This window comes from Ictalurus furcatus, chromosome 8 (assembly GCF_023375685.1).
Source record: "Ictalurus furcatus strain D&B chromosome 8, Billie_1.0, whole genome shotgun sequence".
Taxonomy (NCBI): Eukaryota; Metazoa; Chordata; class Actinopteri; order Siluriformes; family Ictaluridae; genus Ictalurus; species Ictalurus furcatus.
This window is the reverse complement of record NC_071262.1, coordinates 16,991,085-17,018,114: the sequence shown is the minus strand read 5'-3', so window position 1 is coordinate 17,018,114 and position 27,030 is coordinate 16,991,085. Positions and strand designations below refer to the sequence as shown.

At 38.3% G+C, this 27,030-nt stretch overlaps 2 protein-coding genes across 2 annotated transcripts in view; both read left to right on the top strand.

The window, feature by feature from the left end:
- The first annotated feature begins 5,607 nt into the window (after positions 1-5,607).
- On the top strand, positions 5,608-7,159 carry cart2 (cocaine- and amphetamine-regulated transcript 2). Its single transcript, XM_053630711.1, has 3 exons — positions 5,608-5,997; positions 6,142-6,225; positions 6,411-7,159. The coding sequence occupies exons 1-3, from the start codon at positions 5,836-5,838 to the stop codon at positions 6,516-6,518; spliced, it is 354 nt and encodes a 117-aa protein (XP_053486686.1). The 5' UTR covers positions 5,608-5,835; the 3' UTR covers positions 6,519-7,159.
- An 8,183-nt stretch (positions 7,160-15,342) lies between these two features.
- The window catches only part of map1ab (microtubule-associated protein 1Ab), a 42,769-nt gene continuing 31,081 nt past the window's right edge, over positions 15,343-27,030 (top strand). The window contains exons 1-2 of the mRNA XM_053631121.1: positions 15,343-15,568; positions 18,695-18,796. Of these exons, the coding sequence (XP_053487096.1) occupies positions 15,358-15,568; positions 18,695-18,796 (313 nt within the window). The 5' untranslated portion in view covers positions 15,343-15,357. The remainder of the gene's footprint in view (positions 15,569-18,694; positions 18,797-27,030) is intronic.

Genomic DNA, 27,030 nt, shown 5'->3' with positions numbered 1-27,030 from the left:
AACTGTAGTTCTTGATTACATTGTGGGTGCAAGATGTAATGAATTTTAAATAGAAGTTGATTTGACTATGTTTTTATAACTACCAGCTACATGTGCATTTAAAAAAAATAGAATATTGTGGAAAAGTACATTCACTGAACCAGACTGAGAGATTAAAGGCTCAGGAAACGTTTGCATGTGTTTTGAGTTAATTAGCTGATTAGAGCTCCACTCAGGTCGACATTTCTGTATTATAAATTGTTTATTCTAATATTTTCAGATACTGGATTTTTGATTTGCATGATCTATAAGCCGTAATCATCAAGATTAAAACAAAAAAGGCTTGAAATATTTCACTGTATCTGTATTGAATCTAGAATATATGAATGCACCACTTTTTTTTTTTTTTATTAAATTATGGGGGAAAAAAACAATTTAACCAGCAGGCTAATAGTTAGCAAGATACCCATCCTTAGTAGGCTAAGTTAACAGATCTTCTGTAGGGCTCTGTTCCTAGTTTGCTGTTATTAAAGTTGTTGTTTGGGGAAAGTAAAGAGTTTTTTGCTGCTTCATTGACTCTGGCACCTAGTTTATTATGAAATTAATGATAATATACACTACCACCTGCTCATTCGTGCAATTATCCAATCAGCCAATCATAAAAACCAAATGAGCAGTGATTTTTATGCAAGAGCTTTAACTAATGTTCACATCAATCAACAGAATGGGGAAAAAGTTCTCAATGATTTCAGTGACTTGACTGTGGCATGATTGTTGGTGCCATATGGGCTGGTTACAATATTTCAGAAACTGCTGATATCTTGGGATTTTCACACACGTGCAAAAAAGAAGCAAGTGCAACAGTCAAAGTCTCCATATGAACTGTGGAAGATTCTCGGAGATGCTCCGAGTAAAACATACCAACCAATTTCCTTATAAAACTGGACAAAGTGTACCTGGGACTACTTCATATTTTTTAAGCAAAAGGTCACACTAAATATTAACTTTGTTTAGTTTATTACTGTTTACTGCTCTTTATAGTACTTTTTGTGTGTTGAAACATTTAATTTCATTATTTTTTAAAGGCATCTGTGCTTTACAACATTTCTTTGAATGTACCTAAGTCTTTTGCACAATACTGTACCTCATGAACTAAATGCACTACAATTAGTTTTAGAGCAGTAAACAAATTGCTGATACAGAATCAGAAATTCTTCTCATTGAAACAGAACTTGATTAGAGAAAGTAAACCCTAATTTTGTGCCGCTATTTTAGCTAGCGGCCTTAGTTGATACCAAAACAAAAGGGGCTAAATACACATTATAATCTCCACCTCCATGGCCATCTGTTTTCTCTGCTGAGTCAGAGGCCTTTTATTGTGACTGTAGACATCTTGTTCCATCTCCACTGGTGCAATATGTATCTCAAGAGAAGGAGTGGAGACAGACACCCACACACAGGGAGCAGCTGGATGAGGGCATTAGAACCAGCGAGATATGTGAGACAGATTCATGGAAGAAATCTGAATATTTGACTGAAAACAATATTTAAGAGCTTCTTGACTGAATGGAGAAGAAAAGGGTTGGGGAATAATGAGAACTGAACTCTCCCACACAGTGTATGGTCTTTGTCCTGTCAACACACACACGCACACACACACACACACACACACACACACACACACACACACACACACACACAAAATAAATATCACATTGTCATGGATCTCGGCAAATAAGTCCTTAAATAGAATAACATATAACTGAGCACTTTTTCCATTACTTTCTTTCTCTAGGTCTCACATGCATATAAATGTGCAGGAAATGTTAAGCATCAGTTCTAAAGTGTTTTGGATGAAGGCTAGTGAAGGCTACATTACAGCTCTCAAGAGACTCGTGTCACATAGCCCAGAAGGCTCAGCGATCATTAAAAAGAAGGCTTTGAAGAATTTCTCTGATCTTATAAATGTTATTGCTTCTTGTTCACTTCTTTAATCATGGCAGTTTTTTCTAAAACTTTAGGAACCCTTTTTGGAGCCAGTAAAAAGAATGCAACTGGAAAAGCAGTTTAAGAGGGAAAAAGCATAAGCAAAAAAAGAAGTAAGTGAGGTCTGCAAACATAACACTGTCATGAAAACAAACATAGGAATGGCAGCAGCTTCAGCAGTGATGCGATATAATTTCCCAGAAGCCCCTTGTTACTGAGGGTGAGCTGCCTGTCAGGATGAGGAATTGGGAAGATATTGGAGAGAGCTGTCTGTGACATAGCCTTTAAATTAGAGGTATTTGCCCTGTATTCTCCTCCAGGCCGCACCAGGATGAGCATCACATCTCCTGTGGGTAGTACACAGAACTTGTACTCACAAAGATACAAGTCAAACCTTTTACAAGTCTAGCTCTTACAGTCCTGCTTGGGGAAAGATTCTTTGATTTTCTGGATATGTGCTGCTTGACCTTTAATCCCTCTTACCACTTTGTGTCATTACAATTTTTGTTCAAAGATATGATCATGAGGAAATTAAACTATATTTTATTGCAGTATGTAATAAAGTAAAAGCTCTTCAAAAGGACAGCAGGACTAATAGCTGAAAGTAATTTAGATGGCCAGTAATTAAAACCATCTGCCTGTTAGGGGCAAAATCATCACCTGAAATAAGCCCTCCTATCTGTAATTTTGTTCAATTTCACACATGACGTCAATGTTTCACAGCCTTGAAATTAATTTTAAATTGTTATTGGTTGCCTAATGCCTATATTTTTACTCTCTGAAAAGCAGCTGTTCATATTCCAGGGTTTTGATATAGAGCCCAAAGGAGCTTTGTCAGCTTTGATTTTATTGACAAGGTTACCAGGATGTAATTAGGATGTAATTATTGTTAAACACAATAAGTCTGATAGGTACTCTGTCGACCTCTTCATTAAGCCTAGCAGTTCTGTTAATTTGCCTTCCGATCAATAATGAAATAATAAAAAAAATTGATCTTTCACTTCTGCACAGAGCATAATTGCAACTTACTGCTAATGACGGATAATGATGACACTGAATGAATGAGAAATTAAATGAAGACATCTGTTTTTTTGTATATCCTACACAAGGATAGAGGCTGAATGAAAGCTTGACACCATTTTTCTGCAACTCTGAATGATGCAGTAATATCTGTAAAATATTACACCTACTTGTTCAAGTCTCTTGGGCTAATGCAAGACTAAGGATGCAACTTTTGATTACACCAGTTTAGGAATAAAATACAAGTTGACAACAAATGAATTGTACTAGTTTTGGTATTTTTCAGCAGCATAAAGGTAGATTAACTTTGTTTTTAGTGAATGTTTCAAATGAATTGGTTGACAGGGAGGTTCATGGGAGTGAGGATGAATTTAGGGTGGGCAAAGCATGACATGACTGCATGCTCAGTGGTTTTTGCCTGGCTGCAGACATAAGCGGATCCTAAGGGAACAAAAATGGAACTGAATCATGCCCAAGAAAAACTGAACGTGGCAGGGGAACAAATGTACGATTTAAGATTTTAAACCCCTTAAACTCAAAACTCTTTGCAGATCTATATATAGCAAGAGGCAGTTCACTGCAATAGCTTTGAGACTGCTCTGTTGCCTGGGCTTTAAGCGGATGTGTCAGTGGCAGATTTTGCTTAATGCTACTTTAAATGTGGATTTATATGTGGATGCTGTCAGAACATGTCATTATATATATATTACTTATATCTGTGTGTGGACATATTTACCAATTATATAAGAGAGCTGTCTTATTTAGTACTTTATTTTATTTTATTGTTAACAGACTAGATTTCTCAGTATTTTCTGGTTTCTGAATTGCAATAAACATTGCATTTAACACTGTGGTTGACTGGATAAATTCAGGCAGCTATAGTTCACAGGCTACTCAGGTTGACTCAGGTTAAAGGACCATTACCAAAGGAAATATTCTTCTAGAAGGCTTCCTAAGGGACTGTGGCTACACTCAGTAAGTGAAACATTGGTAGATGTCAATATTAACATTACAGAAGAAAAGGCCTCTTCTTTTTTTGTCTCCAGCATTAACTGTAACATCAATACATCAACATAACATCAATGCTGTGTAAGACCATGGAAAATAACAAAGCCATTGTGAAAAGATCAATTTTAGCTCAGAGAGCTACTGTTTTAGCTCAGAGAGCTAAAACAATTTTAGCTCAGAGAGCTAACCACCTTAGAGTTTTTGAACAGAGACACTGGGAAGCATCTGCACCCCCAGGAACTGCTGACACATTTAAACATGTCTAGATTGTGATAAGCCTTGTTCACATCTGAATAGGAATTTACTTTAGAGGGGAAAAAGACATTAATAGGCTGATATCTTTACACAGTTGTGACGCCACATATAGAGGAAATTATTTTGAAGCTGAGTTTAATAAGATACTTGTTTGCATGCAGATGATGTCTGCCCAATAGCATTTACTCTTTCTACAAATTTGAGCAAAGTGGGCATTTTAAAAAATAATTTTTCTATAAAAATGTGTGATTATTAAAAATGTGTCTGAATATAAGTTTTAGTCATTGTTTTATAAGTCATTGCAAAAACTTGTTTTTAATTTCCCAAGAGGGTCCTAAAAATCCTTTCATTTCCAAATAGCATGAAATGATGGTGAGATGTGACAACTGAGGAAAAACAAAGGACATTCCCTTACTCCAAACACTCACATATATTAACCATATTCATGCAAACTAGTTGAGTATTCTTGATACCACATTGTACTTGAGCTATATAAAAGGTATTGCACTTCTGGGTGTCTTGACCAAATCATCAGAAATGAGAGATTGTCCCAGTTTTGAAATGAGAGATTGTCCCCTTTTACACTACCTTAAAAATACATCACATATCTTTGCAGTTCTCTCAGAAGAGGCTTTTTCTTCTATAATATTGTATGCTAAAGAGAAAAAAAATGTAGACACTATGTAAAAGCCCTGCAGTTGTGTCATGCATGTCATGTCATGTCTTGTGTGCTGTAATTCACATATTCAGACACCATGCTCTTTTATGCCTTATTGGCTTCATGCCTGTGTATTTGTATTCTGAGAGAAAAAAACACAAGGATAACTGTCTTCCCCTGTCAGTGAAACAGAACGTTATAATTTACTGTTATACTAAGCTTCAAAAGTCCTGATGCAAAGCAGAAAATGTAATTATGAATTTTCTGAATCACTTAACGCAATTTGATTTGTTGTATCCAAAGCTGTGAGGGAGACAGAAAAAGAGAAAATATGCCAGGAACTCAAAATGATATGCAAAGCACAAATTGATAAAAGGCTTCAGGATCACAAAATGTTGAAGGACCTGCTCTACCCCCTGTCCGTGAAGTCTTGGGTTGTCTTTCATTAGCCTACAGCCAACAACATAAACTGCCCCCTGTGTACTCTATCACCGTCACTACCCTCTATAACCTATTGTCTATCATGATTAATGATATACACTCATCCTCACTCAAAATCATAACCAGATAAAAGAAATGTCAAGTGGTTGCACACAAAAGATGCTCCAATCTATCTATAAACATGCACAACTATCATAAAACTCACAGACGAATATGTCCTTGGAAAAATTGAGGGGAGGATGTATGTGTGTGGGGTGGGGGGTGGGTGTGGGGAAATATGGGGTGCACACACCAATCTGGAGGTATTATTAACGCATTCGATGACAGCTCATTGCGCAAAGAGAGCTCTCGCTTACGTACGACTTAGAAATAAGCGCGCTAGGCGGGGCGACTCCCGTTAAACAGCAGAGCGCATAAAAAGCCCGGCGCGAGCCTGAGTGTGGTAATTTGAGCATCGTGCCAAAAAAAAGCTCCTTTCGATCAGGACCATGGAGAGCTCGAGCATCGCCTCGCGCGCTCTACTACTGCTGCTGCTGTTAGTGTTGCGGAGTTGTGCGCGAGCGGACGAGGACACCGAAGTGGACCTGGACACAAGAGCCATCCGAGACTTCTATCCGAAAGACCCAAATCTGACCAGCGAAAAACAGCTGGTGAGCTGCATTAATCTGAAACACATGTTGAAAAGTTTTTTTTTATCCATCTTGTTGATGGATCAAATCTCACTGAACTACTGATTGCAATGCTTTCATTTGATTTTATGTTCCTGAAACATGCTTTTTTTTTTTTTTTACCAGCTTGGGGCTCTCCATGAAGTTCTGGAAAAGCTTCAGATGAAAAGAATTCCGCCTTGGGAGAAGAAATTTGGACAGGTTCCTATGGTAATTGGATATTCTTTAAATTTATGCAGCTACAATTCAGATTTCTCGTAAAAAATCACTATGTAAGATGTATGCAGGTGTTTTCATAATGCATTTATAACCTCTGCCTCATTGCACTGCTATTCTGCATATTTTTGTTTCAGCGTTTTAGAATAATTCAGTTTATCATTATTTTATCTTTTCAGTGCGACGTTGGAGAGCAGTGCGCAATCCGCAAAGGCTCAAGAATCGGCAAAATGTGCGACTGCCCGCGGGGAGCCTTCTGCAACTTTTTCCTTCTGAAATGTCTGTGAGGAGGCAGACAGCATTTTGGAGCAGTTTAATCGATGTATCGCAAAAGTATTCAATTCATTTGTATAGATATTTTTTTAAGTGCAAGAACATGCTGAAGAGGTGTGTGTGTGTGTGTGTGTGTGTGTGAAGTCCTGTTCATCTGTTCATGCACTGCACGCCTATAATAATGTCATGAATATGTAACATGTCTATGTTTTGTGTATTAAAGTGCACCGTACCTTCTTTTGTAAAGTAGTTTGTGTATCTGTTACTTTCGTATCTCAATAAGCGGGTATAAAAATTTCATTGTAGGTAGGTTGATTAAAAAGCTAAGCATCCACGTATACTAATAACGACACTTGAAGGTTTCTTACATTACGGAACAGTTAGGTGGGAAAAAGAAGCAATGAAGCAATAGAAAACAAAGCTGAAATTCTTGAAAACACTCTTTTAAAAGTATTTGTTCTGGAGAAGACACACTGAAAAATGCCCAGCGTTGAATAAGCTCTTACAGTGTTGATTTATGGCAAGGTGGACTCAAATATAAACACTATGAGTTATAATTCAACACTGGAGATTTTGTTAGGCATATTTAGCACGTTTGACCAACATTTTGAGTCTCTCTTTCCTGGACACACAATTAATCAGGGGAATTTCTTTATCCCTCCATAAACTTATCAATTTTAACAGCATTCAGATTGTGTAAATGTATCCAATGCCAAATTACTGAGTTAGATCTTTTTCTGAATCATAATGTTCTAAAAATATTGATTGTTTTGCAAACAGAAAAACCATAGCCAACTAGAAGAAATAGCTTCAGTAAATACCCATTTAATGTGATGCAGATTCAGATCAGCACATTAACTCCCACATATAATGCGGATTGGGTGCATGGATGATGATCACACTTCAGACATGGTCTTGTCCCTCTGCTGCTTGCACATAAGGTACATGCACTTGTTATTAATGTCTAGGGTTAAGTAAGAGTGCTTGATATATTTATCTGTTAAATAAACCAAAGGAAAAAAAAAGAACAATATTAAATAGCTAAATACTGCCTCTGGGTATTGTATTTGTAAATAAATTTATTGCGTCATGCTGTGCACTTTTGTCAGTGAAGTAGAATAATGCAGCTATAATTAGACACAACAAAGAGAATCTACAATGAAAAAGAAAGCAAAATATCCCAGGGCTATAGGCTGTAGTTTGTTTTCATAAAGACTTCAAAGAACTTCTTAGCAAATGTATAATGAACATGTCTAAAAATGATTTCAAACAGGTTGGTCTTTAGACATCATGCAACACCTTCTAGGATATAATGTATAATTCTCAGAAATTTGGTTTCCCTTACATTTTAATCAGCATATGTCTGCTAACATTTTGCTACTAATGATAATTAACCAGATGAGAAAGATATTTCAATATATGTATTTGAAGATGTAGGAATTGAGCTCTTAAACCAGTGCTTCAGTTAATAAGTCAAAACCATTTGGCTTCCTGCCTTGATGTTGTTTCATTATTAATGGTCTTTCAGTTTTTCACATAACAATGGCTGACTTTTTCCAAAAGAAATATTGTGCAAAGAATATTGTCAAATCACTCGTGAGAGTCACTGGAGTGTTTCACAGACCCTTATTGTGAACTTGCATGCCTACAATTGTGGTAAGCAAAAATCATCACTGCAACTAAAATACATCATGTTGGAAACTGCCTGTAATAGTTATGATCAAATTCGATGTCATGTCACTACAGAAAGAAACCTTATTCAAAATAACCTTTTAAATGCTATTATTAGAATACTGGGCCATTAAAGGTCTGATGTGAAGAGAGAGAGAGAGAGAGAGAGAGAGAGAGAGAGAGAGAGAGAGAGAGAGAGAGAGAGAGTGACAGAGAGAAAGAGAGAGAGAGACAGAGAGAGAGAGAGAGGGAGAGAGAGAGAGAGAGAGAGAGAGAGAGAGAGAGAGAGAGAGTGGAGCTGTTGCACCAAGGGTACAATGAGTCAAAAAGGCTCAAATTTATTTCATTTAATCAGACTGTAATTCCAGAGTGTGAGTTATATCCATAAAGTAATCTGATTACTTTTAAAATAGGAGGAAATATGTATTCAGACACTTTTGTTTTTTGTTATTTAATATGCTTCTAGTGCTTATATCCACTTCAAATTTACACACATTATGTCTTTTGACACCATACCCACAATGAGGTACAGAGGTGGGAGCATGATGATATGGGGCTGCTTCTCTGCAAATGGTACTGGGGCATTACACATCATCGAAGGAAACATGAATGGAGCGATGTACTGGGACATATTGTTAAACACTTTCCCCTCAATTACTGATGCCTCCCTCCGTGAAGAGCTCAACGTGTTCTGTATTCGCTAAGACCAGGGAAACTCAGAATCTACCATTAAAGCTGAGTTCCTACCAGGTGACCTGCCACTCACACTCTCCACCAGTGACGTGTGCTCCATCTGAGGCCAAGTGCTCAAGGTCTGCGCAGAGCAGTTGGCTGAGGTATTCATTTTTAACCTGTTCCTAACCCAAGCAGGGAAGCACCTACTTCAAAACAGTGACCATTGTGCCAGTTCAGAATCATGCTTCTGCCACGACCATCAATGACTTCTGTCATTTTGCCCTCACTCCCATCCTCGCCAAGTGTTTTTGAGAGGCTGATCCTTTCCCATCTGAAATCCTTCCTGGCCTCAAAACCCGATCCCTATCAGTTTGTCTACCACCCCAAAAGCTAAACAGAGGATGCCATCACCACGGCACTTCTCTGCCCTTACCAGCTAGATAATAGTAACTCCTACATTAAAATGCTATTATTCAATTTCAGTTCAGCTTTTAACGCTGTCAAGGTAATTTGGGGACTCAGTGGTTAAGATATTGGACTACTGATCAGAAGATAATGAGTTCAACTCCCAACACTGCCAACCTGCCACTGCTGGGTGAGCAAGGCCCTTAACCGTTAACTGTTCAGCTGTATAAATGTAAGTTACTCGGCATAAGGGCATCTGCCAAATTCCATAAGTGTACAGTGCTGTGAAAAAGCATTTGTCCCCATACTGATTTATTCTGTTTTTGTGTATATCGTATACTAAATTGTTTCAGAAATTAAAACAAAATCTAAGATAAAACAAAGGCAACCTGAGTAAATACAAAATACAGTTTTACATGATAATGTTATTTATTGAAGCAAAAAAAGTTATCCAATACCAACTGGGCCTGTGTTTATATGTATTTGCCCCCATAGTTACTAATTCCCCATATCTATGAAACTGCATTTATAATGGGCTTCAACTGGACTAGACGCAACCAGGCCTGATTACTGCAAACCCTGTTCAATCAAATCAACACTTAAATAGAACTTTTTCAACAGTATGAAGTTGGTTAAAAGGTCTTACCCAGTAACACACAATGCCAAAGTTTAAAGAAATTCCAGAAATTCCAGAAATGATGAGAAAGAAGGTGATTGAAATACATCAGTCTGGGAAGGGTTACAAGGCTATTTCAATGGCTCTGGGATTCCAAAGGACCACAGTGAGAGCCATTATCTCCAAATGGAAAAACTCAGCACAGTGAACCTTCCCAGAAGTGTCCGATCTTCCAAAATTCCTCAAAGAGCACAGCAACTACTCATCCAGCAAGTCACAAAAGAGCCAAGGACAACATCAAAGGACCTACAAGCCTCTTTTACATCAATAAAGGTCACTGTTCATGACTCCACTATCAGAAAGACAATGGGCAAAAATGACATCCATGGAAGTGTGGCGAGGTGAAAACCACTGCTAACCCAGAAGAACATTAAGGCTCATCTGAATTTTGCCAAAACACACCTTGATGATCCTCAAACCTTTTGAGAGAATGTTCTGTGGACTGGTGAGTCAAAAGTGGAACTGTTTGGAAGACAGGGGTCCTGTTACATCTGGCGTAAACCAAACACAGAATTCCACAAACACAACCCCAATTCCAGAAAAGTTGGGATGCTGTGTAAAATGTACATAAATGTAAATAAAAACAGAATGCAATGATTTGCAAATCTCATAAATCATTAGTTAATCTCATAAAACCTTATGTTAGTCACAGTAGAACATAGAAAACTTTTCAAATGTTTAAACTGAGGAAATGTACTATTTTAAGAAAAAACTAAGGTAATTTTGAATTTGACGGCCGCAAAATGTCTCCAAAAAGTTGGGACGAGGGCATCAAAAAGCTGGGAAAGTAATGCCTCAGTGCCTGGGCAACTTGCAATAATTGAGGGAAATTCTGCTCTCTACCAGAAAATCCTAAAGGAGAATGTACAGTCTTCAGTCCGTAAGTTGAAACTCAAGTGCAACTGGATTATGCAGCAAGACAATGATCCAAAGCATAGGAGTAAATCCTAGTCCTAGAAGTATGTGAAATACTGATCTCCAGTTATTGGACACCTTTGGTTGCAGTTATTGCTGCTGAAGGTGGCACAAACAGATTTTAAGTTTAAAGGGGCAATTAGTTTTCACATTGGTGATAGGTGTTGGATAACTTTTTTTGCTTCACTAAAAAAAGAAAACTGTATTGTGTATTTACTCAGGTTGCCTTTGTTATGTTTTATTTTATTTGAAGATCTACAACCATTTAGTATGAGATATACACAAAAACACAAAAAATCTTCTTCATAGCACTGTAATTTTCAAACTCACTGACCTTGGCATCAGCACCTCCCTCAGTAATTGGGCCCAGGACTTTCTTAATACCAGACTGTAGTCTGTTAGGCTTGACAACCACACCACCACCACCCTCCATACTGAACACCGATGCTCTTCAGGGTTGTGTGCTTAGCCCCCTGCAGCTACACCGTTTTCACCCACAACTGCATACCTGTTCATGGCTCCAAAATCAATTCACAGATGACACCATGGTGGTAGGCCTGATCACCTCAACACCCAGAAGGCCAAGGATCTCATTGTGGACTATCGGTGGACCAAGAGGAGCCAAAAGCACAACCCTATTTACATCAAAGTAGCTACATCAACAGGAGCTGTCCGTTGTTACACCAGCAGGCTAAAGAACATCTTATTTCCCTTGGCTGTCAATCTGCTGAAGAATTTACAATGGAGCTAATCCCCCTTCCCCAATCCTCCAATTGCTCATGGGCTAACTATATACATTTTGTACAATGCACAATGTTCTACTTGCACCTTACTTTCAGTTGTACTATACTGTCTTAAATTCCACTCACTCATATCACTGGATCCATCCATGTTCACTCATATCCCACTCCATTTTCACCCATTTTCAATTGTACTGCCTTGGATTAAATTCATCCATGTCTCTGAAATTATGTTTATTCATAGATCACACCATTTGCACTGTGTGTCACTTTGCACTTTAGTACCATCCTACCTCATTTGTCTCTATTTTGCATTACATCACACTCAATGCTACTTTGCTGTTTGTACTTCTGGTTAGATGCTAACTGCATTACCTTGACTTTGTACTCTGCACAATGAAAATAAAGTTCAATTGAATCTAATATTAGAAGAGAATTCGATCTTCTCTACCAAGAAACTGAATCTGGGGAGAAGATGGACATTTCAACAAGTAAACGACCACAAACATACAGCCAAAATAGCTAAAGAAGGCCTTGAATGGCCTAGCTTATGTCCTGACTTGAATTGAATCCCAAAATGTATGGATTTTAAACTTGCAACTCAGTCAGAGGGGCTCTTGTAATCTTGGAGAATTGAATACAATTTGGCAAGAGGAATATGCTAAAATCCAACCATAATGCTGTAAAAAAGCTAGTTACTTCTTATTGTAGATGTCTCAAAGCTGTAATAGCCAGCAACAGCTTTGCAGCAAAGTGTAAATGTTGGTAGTTTGTACTGTCTAAATACATTTTCATTTTTTAAACAGATCCTTTTATTCTTATGAATAAATACATTTTTTGTTCATATTTATAAGTATAAAGGTAAATTATATTATGTGTTTATTGAAATTATGTGCATTTATTAAATAAATTATCAGTTTATATACTTTGTTTCAGGATACACTTAGACATTTTAGTGATTTCTTATAAAGCTGAAGAAAAAAGTAGTATTAATCATGACAAAGAACAAATGACAGAGGAAGGAAAATGCATAGTAACTTCACATGTAGATGCAGATTAAATGCTTGTCTTTCATTCATACTATTATTTTGGAAATGAGTCAGTTTCTCCCACAAATTTGTTGACTTAAAAAACACAGTGTATAACTTGGCTATAGGCATGTTCCTATATTCAATTCTTATACCTAAACAACTGGTCATTTTAATACTAAACACAGTATATTCACTCAGTTTCCACTTGAGGTATACCTGTGTTGTACCTACATTCACTGGCCATTCAGGTGCACTTTACTGGTATACAATTAATGACTATATCCCTGTTGTTGTTGTCCACAATTTGGTAGCTTCCTTCTACTCCCTCCATCAGTAGAAAAGGACCATCAGAGGACTACCACTAACCACATATTATTTGGGTGATGTACCATTCTCAGCACAGCAGTGATTCTGGTGTGGCAAAGGCATATTAGTGTGTGTTGCACTGGTAGAGGTAAATCATGGGAACACATGATAGAAAAATAGCTGTAGTCTCTAACTCTACACCTACAAGGTGGATTAAGAAGCTGGATGTGCATAATAATGTCAGCAGTAAGAATACAAAGCACCTAAAAATTTGCTGCTGTATATGATTCACTTGTACCAGCACACCATCTACGATTGTTGCTGTGCTGAGCTGATCCACCATATAAATAATATCTGGTCAGTGGTAGTCCTATGGTCATCTCTTTCTACTTATATATAAGATCATGGGTTCTGACAATTGGGCATAGTAGTAGATGGGCTACAGTCAGTGCTTGTACAGTAGATATACCTGATAAAATGGCCAATAGATGTAAATACAAGGCATATATGTTCTTAATGAAGTGGCCACTGATTGTACATCTGGAGAATAGTGGAATTGTTTTCTTCAATGTTCCTTTAAATGTGTCCAAGATAAAGAATTATAGAAGGTCACTGTCTAAATTTTGTCTTCTGAGATGGATAGTCTTTAGGGCCACATATGTAGGGGTGGTGGCATTAAGTTAAAAGGGTCTTGTGGTGTAAACTGGGATTATATTTAATATAATGTTAATATATGTATGTATATTTAGACTGAGGTTAAAGCTGTATTTATAAATTGTCTCTCTTATGTCTCTGTTTTTTCTGGCAGGATAGTTGCTGGTTGGGTTGTTCATTGATTTGCCGATCTTTCTATCAGTGACAACATTGACAGGTGCTTAGTAAGATGTAATACATATTTATGTGGCTGAAATTGACTGCAGTAATGATTGTTTGCAGATCACATCTCTCTACTTCTAACTTTAGACCCTAACCTTTAGATGACTTTGCTGTAGAACAGACAGATTGTAATCTCTCTGGCTGACACAGACTCACAGTCAATAAACAGTAGCTTCTGGCACCTAAAAATACCAGTGTCAATAAATGGGGTTGATAAAAATGCTGGAACTTTCTCTCACTTTGATCATGTGAAGTTTTGCTTCTGACACTGTCCATTTCAGGATCTGCATTGTACATTGAACATTGTAGATCAAACCTAAAATTACACAAATAGTTAAATAAAGAAATGATCTCTGGTAAATAAGCAATGGTAGATTCTGCTTGTAGCCAGCAAGTGGCAGTAAGAGTTCACAGTTTGAGGGCTATCAGATTGCTGACTCACTGCAGGACTGTGTATGGTGAAGCAAGGTTACTGCACCATCACGCCATCAGCCACCAACGCAGCAGGAGGGCTGAAAACAAACCAGATGATGCAGATTACAGTGAGAACATAGAAATCATATTTTGAATCAGTTGTTTATAAGGAAGAACCCACAAGCTCAGGGTTAAAGCACAGTTATTCTGTAAAAGGTCTGTGTATGATTATTTTAACTGCAGATTATCTTGCACTATTCCTCTCCCTCTCTCACTCTATATGCATATCATCAAGGAATTTGCTCTTGCTCTGGGTCAGTTGCTGCTGTAAATCAGTTATTTCTTGATAAAATACACACACAAAAGGTGAACTGAAGCATGTGATAGTTTGATATTAAAATTCATGCATATCTACCTTTCTGTGAAATACAACACACACCATCATTTAGAAATGCAAACATCTCAGAAGCAAATTTCAGCATCTTGGCTTTAAACCAGTATATCAAAGCTGCTATGATAGAGGCTGCATTTATAGAGAGAAGCTGCAGATTTTAACCAAATCCCTAAATAAAAGGAATCTGAAAATTAGCTTATTTTGCTGTTTAACAGATTAAGACATTTTAGAGTTGTGCATATCAGTGTGAGCACTTCAGAAATTATTAATGTTTCAGATCAATGTTAAGGTTCCATGATCTAACACAAGCCTGCATTTTTTCCTCTCCTTTATTTATTTATTTATTTATTTATTTATTTATTTATTGAGATGAGATTGTTGTCCATCTGGCTGTCCATATCCTTCACTGCTGGTATTGGCTTGGGTAGAAAAATAAACCATATGAAGCCAAGTCATATTAATCTAAAGCCTTATATACAGTATATCAAAGAGGATTAAGCAATTCCTTATATTCTAAACCATTGTGTGCACAACAAATATGGAAATTATTAAATTATCAGTAAAAAAAATAGTATTAAAATATATTTGGATAATACAACTTCCACTTTTATTTGAGCGGCTGCTGTGACGTCACTCAGGTAACCTATCAGGAAAGCGCAAACCGCTCCCCACAGTGCGCGTGTCTCTCCCCTCCCCCGTTGCATCCTACTCATAACTTTGCACTCTGAGCTCTCGGCAGCGGCAGTTGTCATGGAGATTGTCTTGGGCCCGGCGTCGTCTCCAGGCACTGTTGCCATGGGGACTCGGGTCCGGAACTCGCTCTCCGCGGTAGAGGAGGATGAGGGCGAGGAGCTGCACCTACACCGCAGCAAACACCGCGGAAACTTCTCCATGCTGATAGTGATCGGGGACATCGGCACCGACCACCAGCTGCAGATCGCCAAACAGCACATCGAGCGCGGTGAGTGGCGCCATCTAGCGAGACACAGCGCAATTTTCCACAGCGACTTCTGCGTGCACGAATGGTGCTGAGCACAGACAGTACTGTATCATTTACACAATGTGTGGTGATGAAAACTTCATGCATCACAGTCTACACGACAGGAAACGTCCTCAGGGTTTTGCATGATTGTTTGATTGCATGATAGCTATGCAGCACACGTTTCTTTTCAGAAGGATCCATATGGCTGTTCATTAAAAAAAAAGCTCTGTTCGAGTGCAGGAGTGTGTGATGACCAGAAACTCCTAGTGGATCATGTGTTGATTTCGGTTTTGCTGATGCAGCACTTAGTCGAGTGTTTAAGGTACTAACACTGAGAGGTAGGATTTGATATATGCTGCACTTCTGCTCTAAAGCTAGGATTTAAAAAAAATATAACGCTGAGTGATGATCCAGTCAGGAATGTTAACCAGGTTTATGAGTTGTTATTTTCACATGTAATGAAATACGACACGGCAGTAAGCTTTAGGCTTGTTTGTGATGCACACTGCGGCGACCTCGCGCGACCTGATCGAGCACTGCGCCACCAGTTTGGATGTACGCCATGTATCTTTTTTCGATTAATACTAGAACTGCTGCATATGTTGATTAGTTCATGAAGAAAGATGAGTGTTTGTAGAAACGTGGCATACCGGATTTGTCTTGCTTAATCCCAGTTTATTTTGGCTACATGAGAGCAATCAGCCAAAAGCAACATCAAAATGCATGTAGACAAACCAATCCTCCTACACTGTGATCGCAGTAAGCAAGCATTTATTATAGCTTATACTGATTACTCATTGATCATTAATATAACTGCACTAGAGATACTGATGGTGTTTTATATAATATACTGTGAGGTACCATAATGCAGTATTCCCAGTATAACCAGTATGTATGTAACCAAATGTACACATTGGAGAGCTAACATCTGTCATCACAATACAAATGTCTTAGGACAGCACTTGAGCAAGGATTGCCAAATTATTCTAATGGTGTGCTTGGTTTTGGTACCTGAAATAGTGTTTATCTGGCTAATAGCTACATACAGTTGTGACCAGTGGACTATAGAGTATATACTGTGGACACAATTATGCAGAAACTTGTTTACTGTGTTATACACTCAATGGACACTTTATCAGGTACCCCTACTATATAGGTGCCCATCTATTGTTGTACCCAAGGAGTTTTCATGTTCTCCCTGTGCTTCGGAGGTTTCCTCTGGGTACTCTGGTTTCCTCCCCCGGTCCAAAGACATGTGTTGTAGTCTGATTGACATCTCTAAATTGTCCATAGTGTGTGTGTGTGTGTGTGTGTGTGTGCAATTGTGCCCTGCGATGGGTTGGCATCCTGTCCATGGTGTCCCCCGCCTTGTGCCCCGAGCTCCCTGGGATGGGCTCCAGGTTCCCCGTGACCCTGTGTAGGATTACGGTATGGAAAATGGATGGATGGATGTTGCTGTACCCCATCTATCAGTCCTGAAAGATATCACCAGAGGACCACCACTGACCAGATATTAGTTGGGTAGGGGCTCACGGATATGGTAGTAGGGCCCTGTTCCAATGTGCCGTCACGTTGGAGAGAAAACGCAAACGACTCATTTTGAGACACTGTTTATGATTTATGGGGAATATTAAAAAAGGAGTGGGTGGATTTTTACCATTATAGGGTGGCTGTGTACACACACTGCTGACACACATTTATGTTCAAACTCCGCATAAAAGTGGAGCCAGAAATGTGTTTTAACTGTATGGTAGGTTTCTGGGGTTCTTAGGTTGAAAGAATGATTCACTGATGTGAAACTGTGGTGTGGTCCGTATATTAAAATATCAGATTATTAGACACCTGCCTTATCTGATGTGAAGCTGTGATCAAGAGAATTTTATCTGTATAGACCACATGAAGCTTGAAGTGTCAGGGTGATGCTTTACTTTGTTGGTGTTTTAAGAGCTTCTTTGTGAGCACTAGTACAGTAATAGTATTAATACGTGAACATAGATTACATAGTACCACTAGCTTAGTTGGTCATGTATTTGAGGCTGTCGAAAAACGCATTTGACTCAGATCTATCTTAGAGTGATTTAATATTAAAATAGTATATAACTAAGCGTACCTGTATACAGAAAATTGGCCCATAGCAACACGCCATAGAATAATAATGCAAAGGCAGTCTGAAAATGAGTGCTGATGTGGAAGACTTCTCTAGGCTGTGTACCAAAAACAGTATGCTCACTTGGCTTCTCTTAGATGCTGTAGTCACTGTTTTAAGATACTGAACAAACACAGACCTCATTAGTTTAGCGATAAAAAACAGTCGTCTTCTTCTGGACATTTCCAACAACAAACTAAAAAACTACTTGCAATTCAATATCCATGATTCATATATAATGCTGGTAAGAAAGACTCAAGACTGTCACAACACCTTGAGTCATTCAGCCTAACTTTCATTTGGGTGCTTGGCCCAAAGACACTTTTTTCTTGACTTTTATTTGTGCTTTTGGTAGCAATTACAATCTGAAATGGACTCACTGTGCTTGGAGTCTGTCATCTGGATGTTTATGTATGTGAGCTGGAAACTGCAGAGTGTGCAATTTTTGCTCTTCCTGCCTCTAAGCGAATCAGCATCTGATGGAAAAAAGCAGAAGTAAAAGCCAGATTATAAAGATGAATAGAAAGTAGAAGAGGTGCACGAAGATTTAAATTCATCCTCTAATGCTTCATGTGCTGTGTTCAGAGGGTTACGCCACAGAGCATTGTGAGCCATCTGTGCTTTTGTCCATCGTTGCATAATACTTAATAAGATTCCATGAATATTCATTAAACACATAAAAAAAATGCCATAGAAGTTGTAGCAGCTGTGATAGTGGAGTAATACATTACTCCACTGTAACTTTCTGCAAATATAATCCACAAATAGGGATAATCCCTTAAAATAGCTTGTACGTTCTTCTTTGTTTTAGCACATATCATATTCCATGTATTTCTGTTATCACAGAGGTATACAAAAATTACATTAAAGTCTTTCTTTTCCCTTGTACGGGTGTTTTGTCTTTGTGTGTTTGAAGAATGCATGCAGTAAAATAGATTGATTTTTCCTTGTGCTTGCAGGGATCCGTTCCTGGAACATCAGCCTCGAAGAATGTGATCTGGACAAACAGCTTCAGCTCTTCATAACTCGACACTCTGCCCAGTTTTCTGCGGAGGTCAGAGGTCAGTCATGGGTCTAATCTGGGAAGTTAGTTGGGCTTTAATTGCAGAAATAAAGAGGTTCTATAAGGTTTTGGTGGACTTGTCGTCTTCTTCTTAATCAAACCAACTCTTCTAATTTCATTAGTATGATGCCAGGAAGCGTCAAATATCATTTCTGTCTCACCAGCACACAGGATTTCAGAAACACATGGATTTGTTTACAGATATTACTGCTCCAAGGTCACATGCTGTAATCACACATGAGACTTTGCAGCTTGTGGCTACTGTATGTCTTGTAAACATGAACAGACTGTATATTCTCTCCCATCTGCTCCAGAAGGATCTCTCTGCATGTGTGTTTGCAGGGTAGCATGCAGCAGCTTAGCGCACTGCACTGCCTTCCATAGTCATTAGAGTGCAATGTGAGGAGGAGGGGAGCTGCAGAGTCAGTCTCTCCTGCTGCAGTGTGTGTGTGTGTGTGTGTGTGCAGGCTTAGACCTTTAGTCTGTGTGGTTGGGCTGAATAAGGCTTTCTCACCCTGGATATAACGGTTCAGGTGTTTCTTGAATGTTATCTTCATGAAGCCCTTTTAATCTTCTTTTGAAGTTTATGGATACATTATATCACATAGCTGTTGAATTCCTATGAGACATCCATGGTAAAATAAAGGGGCTAAAAATACATCAGAAAGCTGCACCATCAAAATGATTCCAGTATGCAGTGCTGTGCATTTGAATACAGAAGTGTTTGTTTGTCTTTTTCCTTTTCTTTGGGCCACAAAGAATAAGCACTACTAGTTGTTTTGCAGATGGCATTGTGATAAATTCTGTAATATTAGCATCTGGGTTGTTGTAAGCTGTGAGTTATGTTCTGATTATGTGGGTACAAGCTGCCCTTTCACATTACTCTGAAAGCAGCTTTTAGGTATCTCTCAGTTTGCAGGGGCATTGGAGCATTGATTTTGGCAGGGGAAATTTATTGATTTATTGATAGAACTAGGCTTGTATGACGTAATAGTTTTTCATCCCTACATGATATTACATGCCATGATATCCAGTGACATTTGGTCTGATTATATTATATTACCAGACCTGCCACCCTTTAGGTATTTAATTGAAAGAGAAAGAGAAAAAAAAGAAAAATGGACAAATATTTTGACTTAAAAGTATTGAATAGACCTATAACGAATGTCAAATCTAACAATTTACAAATAATGTTAATGGTGATTATAATTAGAAAGTGGTTAAATACATGTTTTTTGTCATGCATGCAAACGAACATCCAATTTGTAAAATGATTATATAAAAATGTACTGTTATGCTTTTTTTTTACTGTTTATTTTGCATTACTGAAGATTCTTACTGCAGGTGATTTTTTTGGCGATTGTTGCTGCCATCAAGCAGTTCCCGACTGCACAGCTGATAATATTATTATGCCCTCCCCTACTCTCCTGAAATGGTGGAACTGCTTATTTGACTGACTTTTTAAGGCTTTTGGTTTGGGATGATTAAATTGTTTATGGGGATTTTTAAAAAATTGTTAATTGCAGAGAAAAATTAATATCACACAAGCCTAATTAGAAATTATGCTAGATAGCATTTTTTTTTACCCTAGCACCAACTGCATTTCTAGTACATGTTAATCCCTGATCTTTGCATAAAGGTAACCACCACAGCTTTATCCGATCAAGTTAAAAAAAAGGGTTGCAATTTGCCCATCATATGTTCAATATTTACTTATTTATAATAGCAGAATTTCTCTTTGAGAGAGTTTTTGGCCCTTTGCGTGACTTGAGTGCTCCAGCTGAAGTACTCTTTAGTGGAGTGGTAAAACGGGTGGATCAGTACCCAGGAACCCCACAGAAGAACATGCTCATGGTCTGAGCTCACCACATTATACCACAGCCTTCATAAATGATACCATATCATATTCACAGTTCAGCTTAACACAAATATTATTTTGCAGGCAGTGCAGTTGGTACCACATCATTACTTGGAACCCATTTACCATTCATAATCTGCTTGATGTTTAAGTTAAGATAAGTGGGTGATTGCTTTTTTTTTTTTAAAAGCAATTGAAATAGTTCAACACAACGAATGCTTCAAGTGGTTTCCCCAAATTCGACTGAAAATGCAACTTATAGTGATTTCTCCAGTTTCAAAATTATTCAACCCCTTCATGGCAAGCATCTTTAGTACTTAGTAGAGCACCCTTTTGCTGTTATGACCTGCTGCAAATGAGATGCATAACTTCTGGCAGCGTTCCTGAGGAATCTTAACCCATTCCTCATGAGCAATGGCCTCCAGTTCAGTAATATTCTTTGGTTTGCGTGCTACAACTGCCTTCTTCAAATCCCACCAGACATTTTCTATGGTGTTCAAGTCAGGTGACTGTGATGGCCCTGTCGAATCTTCCAGGACTTCTTCTGCAACCAAGCCTTGGTGGAATTTGAGGTATGCTTGGGATCATTGTCCTGTCGGAAGGTCCAGTGATGCCCAAGCTTCAGCTTCCTCACAGATGGCATGATGTTTTTTCCTAGGATTTCCTGATACTTCAGTGAATCCATATGCTGCCTTCCACATGCTGCAGGTTTCCAGTGCCAGAGGATGCAAAGCAGCCCCAGAGCATCACCAAGCCACCACCATGCTTAATTGTGGACTGAGTGTTCTTTCTTCATTCTTCTTCTTCCAGACATACCACTGATCCATCATGCCAAAAAATTCCAGTTTTGTTTAATCGTTCCAAAAAAACAGAATCCCAAAACATCTGTGGCTTATTTATATGATTTTGAGCAGACTTTTCTTGTGCTTTTGGGTCAGTAGTGGTGTACGTCTTGGAGTTCTGGCATGGAAACCTTCTGTGTTTAGTACGTGCCTTACTGTGCTCGTTGAAACCTCAGTGCCTTTTGCCACCAAGTCTTTCTGCAGGTCTTTTGCAGTCACTCAAGGGTTTTTCACAACCTGCTTTCTCAGAGATCTGGTTGCAGCCATTGATAGCTTCCTTTTTCTGCCCTGTAAAGGTAGTGTACACTCAACAAACTCCTAGTCAGTTTAGGTATTTTATGAATTTTCTGCCCCTAGCCAGTTCAGGTATTTCATTTGTTCCAGCTCAAGCACACTTGGTGCAACTAATGAAGCCCTTGATTAGTTGCATCAGGTGTGCTTGAGACAACACCTGTTTTGCATGTTTGTGGTGTTGGGAGGGATTCTATTCAGAGGGTTGAATAATTTTGAAACTGGAGAAGTCATTATAAGTTGCATTTTCAGTTGAATTTGGGGAAACCACTTGAAGCATTCATTGTGTTGAACTATTTCAATTGCTTTTGTTTGATTTGTTCATTTCAAACAGCTGAAAGTCTGTAAATTTTGACAATAAACCTGATTTGCAATGGGGGTTGAATAATTTTGATTGCAACTATAGTTACCTTACTTCAAAAACATACAATGCTGCAAGTGATTTAGATAGCTAAAGGCTGTTATCTGGTAGAAGGTTTATTCTAGTGATAAGTGGACGTCTGTGCTGTCTTCTGGTTCATGTCAGTGACATTAAAGACCACTGCATGAGTGAGATAAAAAACATTTGTTGCAATTCATGATGTGATGCCCTCTTGTGGAAAATCACACTCAGTGCAGCACAAGCTCCTGTATGTGACTTACTGATCCAGCTATTCAATGTCTCTAGTATAGGGGTTGAAAATAAATTTAGATGTGGAGCTTTGATCCTTTAAATAATAAAATGTTTTGCTGTTTAATTATGTGTGCTTAATCAACTTTACATTGAAATGTATAAAAACTTGTCTATGTGTGTGTTTATGTATGTGTGTGTGCATGGGTTACACATGGAACTGTATTTTGGCTGCATTAACATGGTTGTTCATTCAAACTTAATTAGCTTGCAGACAAGTGAAGATCAGATCCTCCTGATAGGAGGGTGTGTGAACACACACACACACACACACACACACACACACACACATAAAAGTCAGTGCAGCATTAAGTAGCTATAAATATGACCCTTCCATAACAGAGTGGGAGTGACCCAGATCAGCAGCAAAGTCTCCCTCTCTGTCTGCCTCTGTCTGGTACTTTACCTCAGGGAGCTCTTGCGTTTTTGTTTTTTATCCCGGGGAATTCAGATGAGGCACATTGATCGATGGGCTTTGTTTTTGCTGAATTGCATCTCAGCCTGCTTTGCTACCTCTCCTTTTAAATGTGCTTTGAATGGAAACAAACGTTAGATTGCTTATTTGTGCTGGAAAAACAGAAAAATCTCTAATATTTTCTCACGCTTTCATGCATTTATACACCTAAGTAAATTATGAGATAAGCAGGATTTAAGAAGCTGTTTTGACTTCAAATGGGGTAATAACTTTTTCTGAGTTCATGCAAGTCAAAGTGTTGGATTATTTGCATCAATTCTGAGGATTTAATCCACAGGTAACAGAAGATTCCAGATGAAATATGGTTAGCACACAAAGGCCTGGGCCAGAAATGGTCCAGATTCAACCAACCATATCCAATGCTTATGCAGCATTTCATAGGTTCTGGCCCATATCACATCTGAGATATAGATTTATTAAGATTTGGATGAGTATATAATCATAATTTCACGCATTAAATGAAGCCAGATGAAAGTGATAAGCTTGTGCCAGCACTGAATCATTTGCTTTCTGGGTTAATATCTATCTAGTCATGGCTTTCCCACTCTACATATCAGTTTCTGACAGTCCTACTTCTCAAGAACATCCTGTTTTGCTGCGGCTTTTTTCAAAATTTGCGTTGCAAATTTGGTAAACTATTTGGTAAACTATTTGAATTCGCGAAATTGCAATTCCATAAAATTGTTCTGCACTGGCTTTCGCAGTGATATTTGTTGGTAAATGAGAATGTTCATTACATGTTCGACACACATAAATCAACGAAGGCTTTGGCTGAATGCGCGTTGTGATGCTGTCACATGAAACGTCTTGACCCAAATCTGTGGAAGCACCAACAAATATTGCAGAGTTCCTTGATTTTGCATTGCAAAATCCTCGAGGGACTGAGAATATAGATAGTGTACTGTATGTGTGATACAAAGAAGTATGCATGTGAGTGTTTAGTAGGCCATATGCTAAGTATAATTAGAGTAATGTATAAAAGAGTAATGCAAACCTGCCTGCACGGTCACATTGTATTAGACTGGAATGCTCTAACTGCGACCCTGGTCTCCTACTACATTAGGACAGATGGAATCAATTGGGCTGTACTTCTGGTTATTGCTCCATTAACAGATGTTATATAATCCTCTGCGTGATTCATCTGAGTGAGCTATATAGATATTTTACTCTCAGTGGAGAGTGCTGACAGCAGGTCATTGAGATGCAATATTGTGCAAAAATACTCATGTGCTGGCAACAAGGGTGACAGTGGCAAATCACCTCTGTCTCTGTGTCTCTTAATCTCACACTGTCACTCTCTGTGCCCTCCCACCAACTGGTGCAAGTATAAATAGAAAACATAATTGTGTAAATTATAGCTGTGAGCAAGGCCTTAATCTCAAACTATAGGTTATTATAGTTTAAACTGCGATGGCTAAAATGGACATGGTCAGCATAATCTAATCATTTTAATTGATCTATTTATAGTGCATGTCAAGGTTTAATAATTGATTTGTTCTTGAGTACTGCACAGATTATTCAGGCTCGTAGACTGCAGAGAGCTCTGAAGTGCTGTGTCATTCTGCTCAGCTCTTTTTAATTCTCCCTGTTGCTGATGTCATATTCTGGAGATGCAATGCAATAAGCTTCAAAAGCTGCTCTGAGACATCTTTCTGTCTACGTTTCCTGTATAAATGGTTTTAAACTGCACTAAGAGGTTCAGAGTCTCTCGGCAACTTTTGTGAGTTGAAGAAAAAATGATCTACATTTGGAACTCATGGAAGTCTAATATAGCACTAGGTGAGACTTTTAGAGGCAGATGCCTTGGCTACTAAACTAATGTATATTGGTCTAGATTAAACAATTTTATGTATCAACACTTTTGATACACTTTTGGCAGTTAAAGTAGGTTAACCTATGAAGACCATCTGCAAGCTTCTGACACAAATACATACATTTATATGAAATAAGCAAAACTTGTTGTAGTGGCTAATTGTAATGACTGTTTTGAAGCACATGTTGTTCTGGCTATTCTGAAACTACTGTTCCTTTGAGGTCTAAGGATAACTATTGTGAACATAATGATATTTCAGAAGATCATAGAGGACCCTTGGCGGGAGCTCATACATTATGGACGAAGGAAATGTAAATGCTTTGAAAAGGTAAATACATTTAGGCACCAAGTGCAAGCAAGACAGTAGATTCAGGGTACGTTTACACGACAGTGTGAAAGGGAAAAGTTTTTCCTTTGCGCTTTTGAAAAGTTTCGCGCACAGACAACAACGTTGTCAAAACAATCCCCATTCACACGGATCTGCGAAAACGACTAAAAATGCTGTATTTTGCATGCCAGGCCAGTATTTGGCGATGTCACTTTGTAAAGAAACACTACATGCCTGAGCACATAACCATTCACGTCAAGGTGTCCGCCATATTGATCCAGGCAAGACTGCCCTATAAACAAATACAAGCTGTGGTTTTTCTTGATAAAAAGCATAATAACGTTTACATTTCTCAAACGATTGAAACGGCTTAGGATTTACATGGAGTACAAAAAAAGTCTCCAGTTACTTAGAATCTCAATAGTTGGACTTGGAAAATTATTCATTGTAATAAGGAATTGTGAAAACGCACGCTTGTCAAGCATATATTTGGCTTATTTTTCTTGGTTACTAAATGCTGAGACATCCATAATCTAATATAATGTAATGTGCATAAAGTTTTCATTGTGGAAATGGATTTTTCTGTCTTCAACCCAATCTTTTAGCTTTTCTTGTGCCCCAGGTCAGAATTCTGTTAACAAAGCTCGAAATAGTGCAAATAGTGAGACGCTGGCAGTCAGTCTGTTTTCTATATTTTATTAGCAATAAAAGGATACAGATACAGATACTCCAAAACAGACAATTACAAAGATAATTAAGATTTTGAATACTCTTCATCTGCGTAAATGTGGGTTAATAATTTGGCCTATGTAACAAATGCGTCTCCGCTGGTCGTATTAGTGATGCAGTAAATCTACAATTTGCTGGAGAATTGTCAATAAACTCATAATCTTGAGCATCACAAACCCAGTCCTGTACTCCGCCATTGTAGTTTTGAATGTCTCATGCATTGTTTTGAAGTACGTGCACACATGCCTATAGAGTGGAAATGTAATACTTGAAGGGAATACATATACAGTGAGCTGAAAAAGTATTTTTCTTCTGATTTCTTCTGTTTTTGTGTATATCTGATACTAATATAACATAACAAAGGCAACCTGAGTAAACACACAATACATTATTTAAGTATTTTATGTTATTGAAGCAAAAAAAGTTATCCAACACCTATCACCTTTGTGAAAAAATAATTGACCCCTTAAACTGAAAATCTGGTTGTGCCACCTTAAGCAGCAATAACTGCAACCAAACACTTTCAGTAACTTTTTTCGAGTCTTTCAATTATAACAGTCTTTCACTTACTTCTAGGACTAGGACTTAGTCATATGCTTTGGTTCATTGTCTTGCTGCATAATCCAGTTGTGCTTGAGTTTCAAATTATGGACTGAAGACGGGACACTCTCCTTTAGGATTTTCTGGTAGAAAGCAGAATTCATGTTTTACTCAGTTATTGCAAGTTGCCCAGACCCTCAAGCAGCAAAGCATCCCCACACCATCACACTTCTATCACCATGCTTGACCATAGGTATGATGCTCTTTTTGTGGAATTCTGTGTTTTGTTTATGCCAGATGTAATGGGACCCCTGTCTTCCAAACAGTACCATTTTTACTCATCACTCCACAGAACATTCCCCTCAAAAGTTTGAGGATCATCAAGGTGTGTTTTGGCAAAATTCAGATGAGCCTTAATGTTCTTCTGGTTTAGTAGTGGTTTTCACCTCACCACTCTTCCATGGATGCCATGAACAGTGACCTTTATTGATGTAAGAGAGGCCTGTAGGTCCTTTGATGTTGTCCTTGGCTCTTTTTTGTGACTTGTTGTGGATGAGTAGTTGCTGTGCTCTTGGAGGAATTGTGGAAGGTCGGCCACTTCTGGGAATGTTCACTACTGTGCCGAGTTTTTCCATTTGGAAATAATGGCTCTCACTGTGGTCCTTTGGAGTCCCAAAGCCTTTGAA

Excerpts from the sequence above, each read along its gene's own strand:
- cart2 (XM_053630711.1), top strand. The coding sequence starts at position 5,836 with ATGGAGAGCTCGAGCATCGCCTCGCGCGCTCTACTACTGCTGCTGCTG. Across the intron at positions 5,998-6,141 it reads TGACCAGCGAAAAACAGCTG|CTTGGGGCTCTCCATGAAGT; the intron begins GTGAGCTGCATT and ends TTTTTTTACCAG. Across the intron at positions 6,226-6,410 it reads AATTTGGACAGGTTCCTATG|TGCGACGTTGGAGAGCAGTG; the intron begins GTAATTGGATAT and ends TTATCTTTTCAG.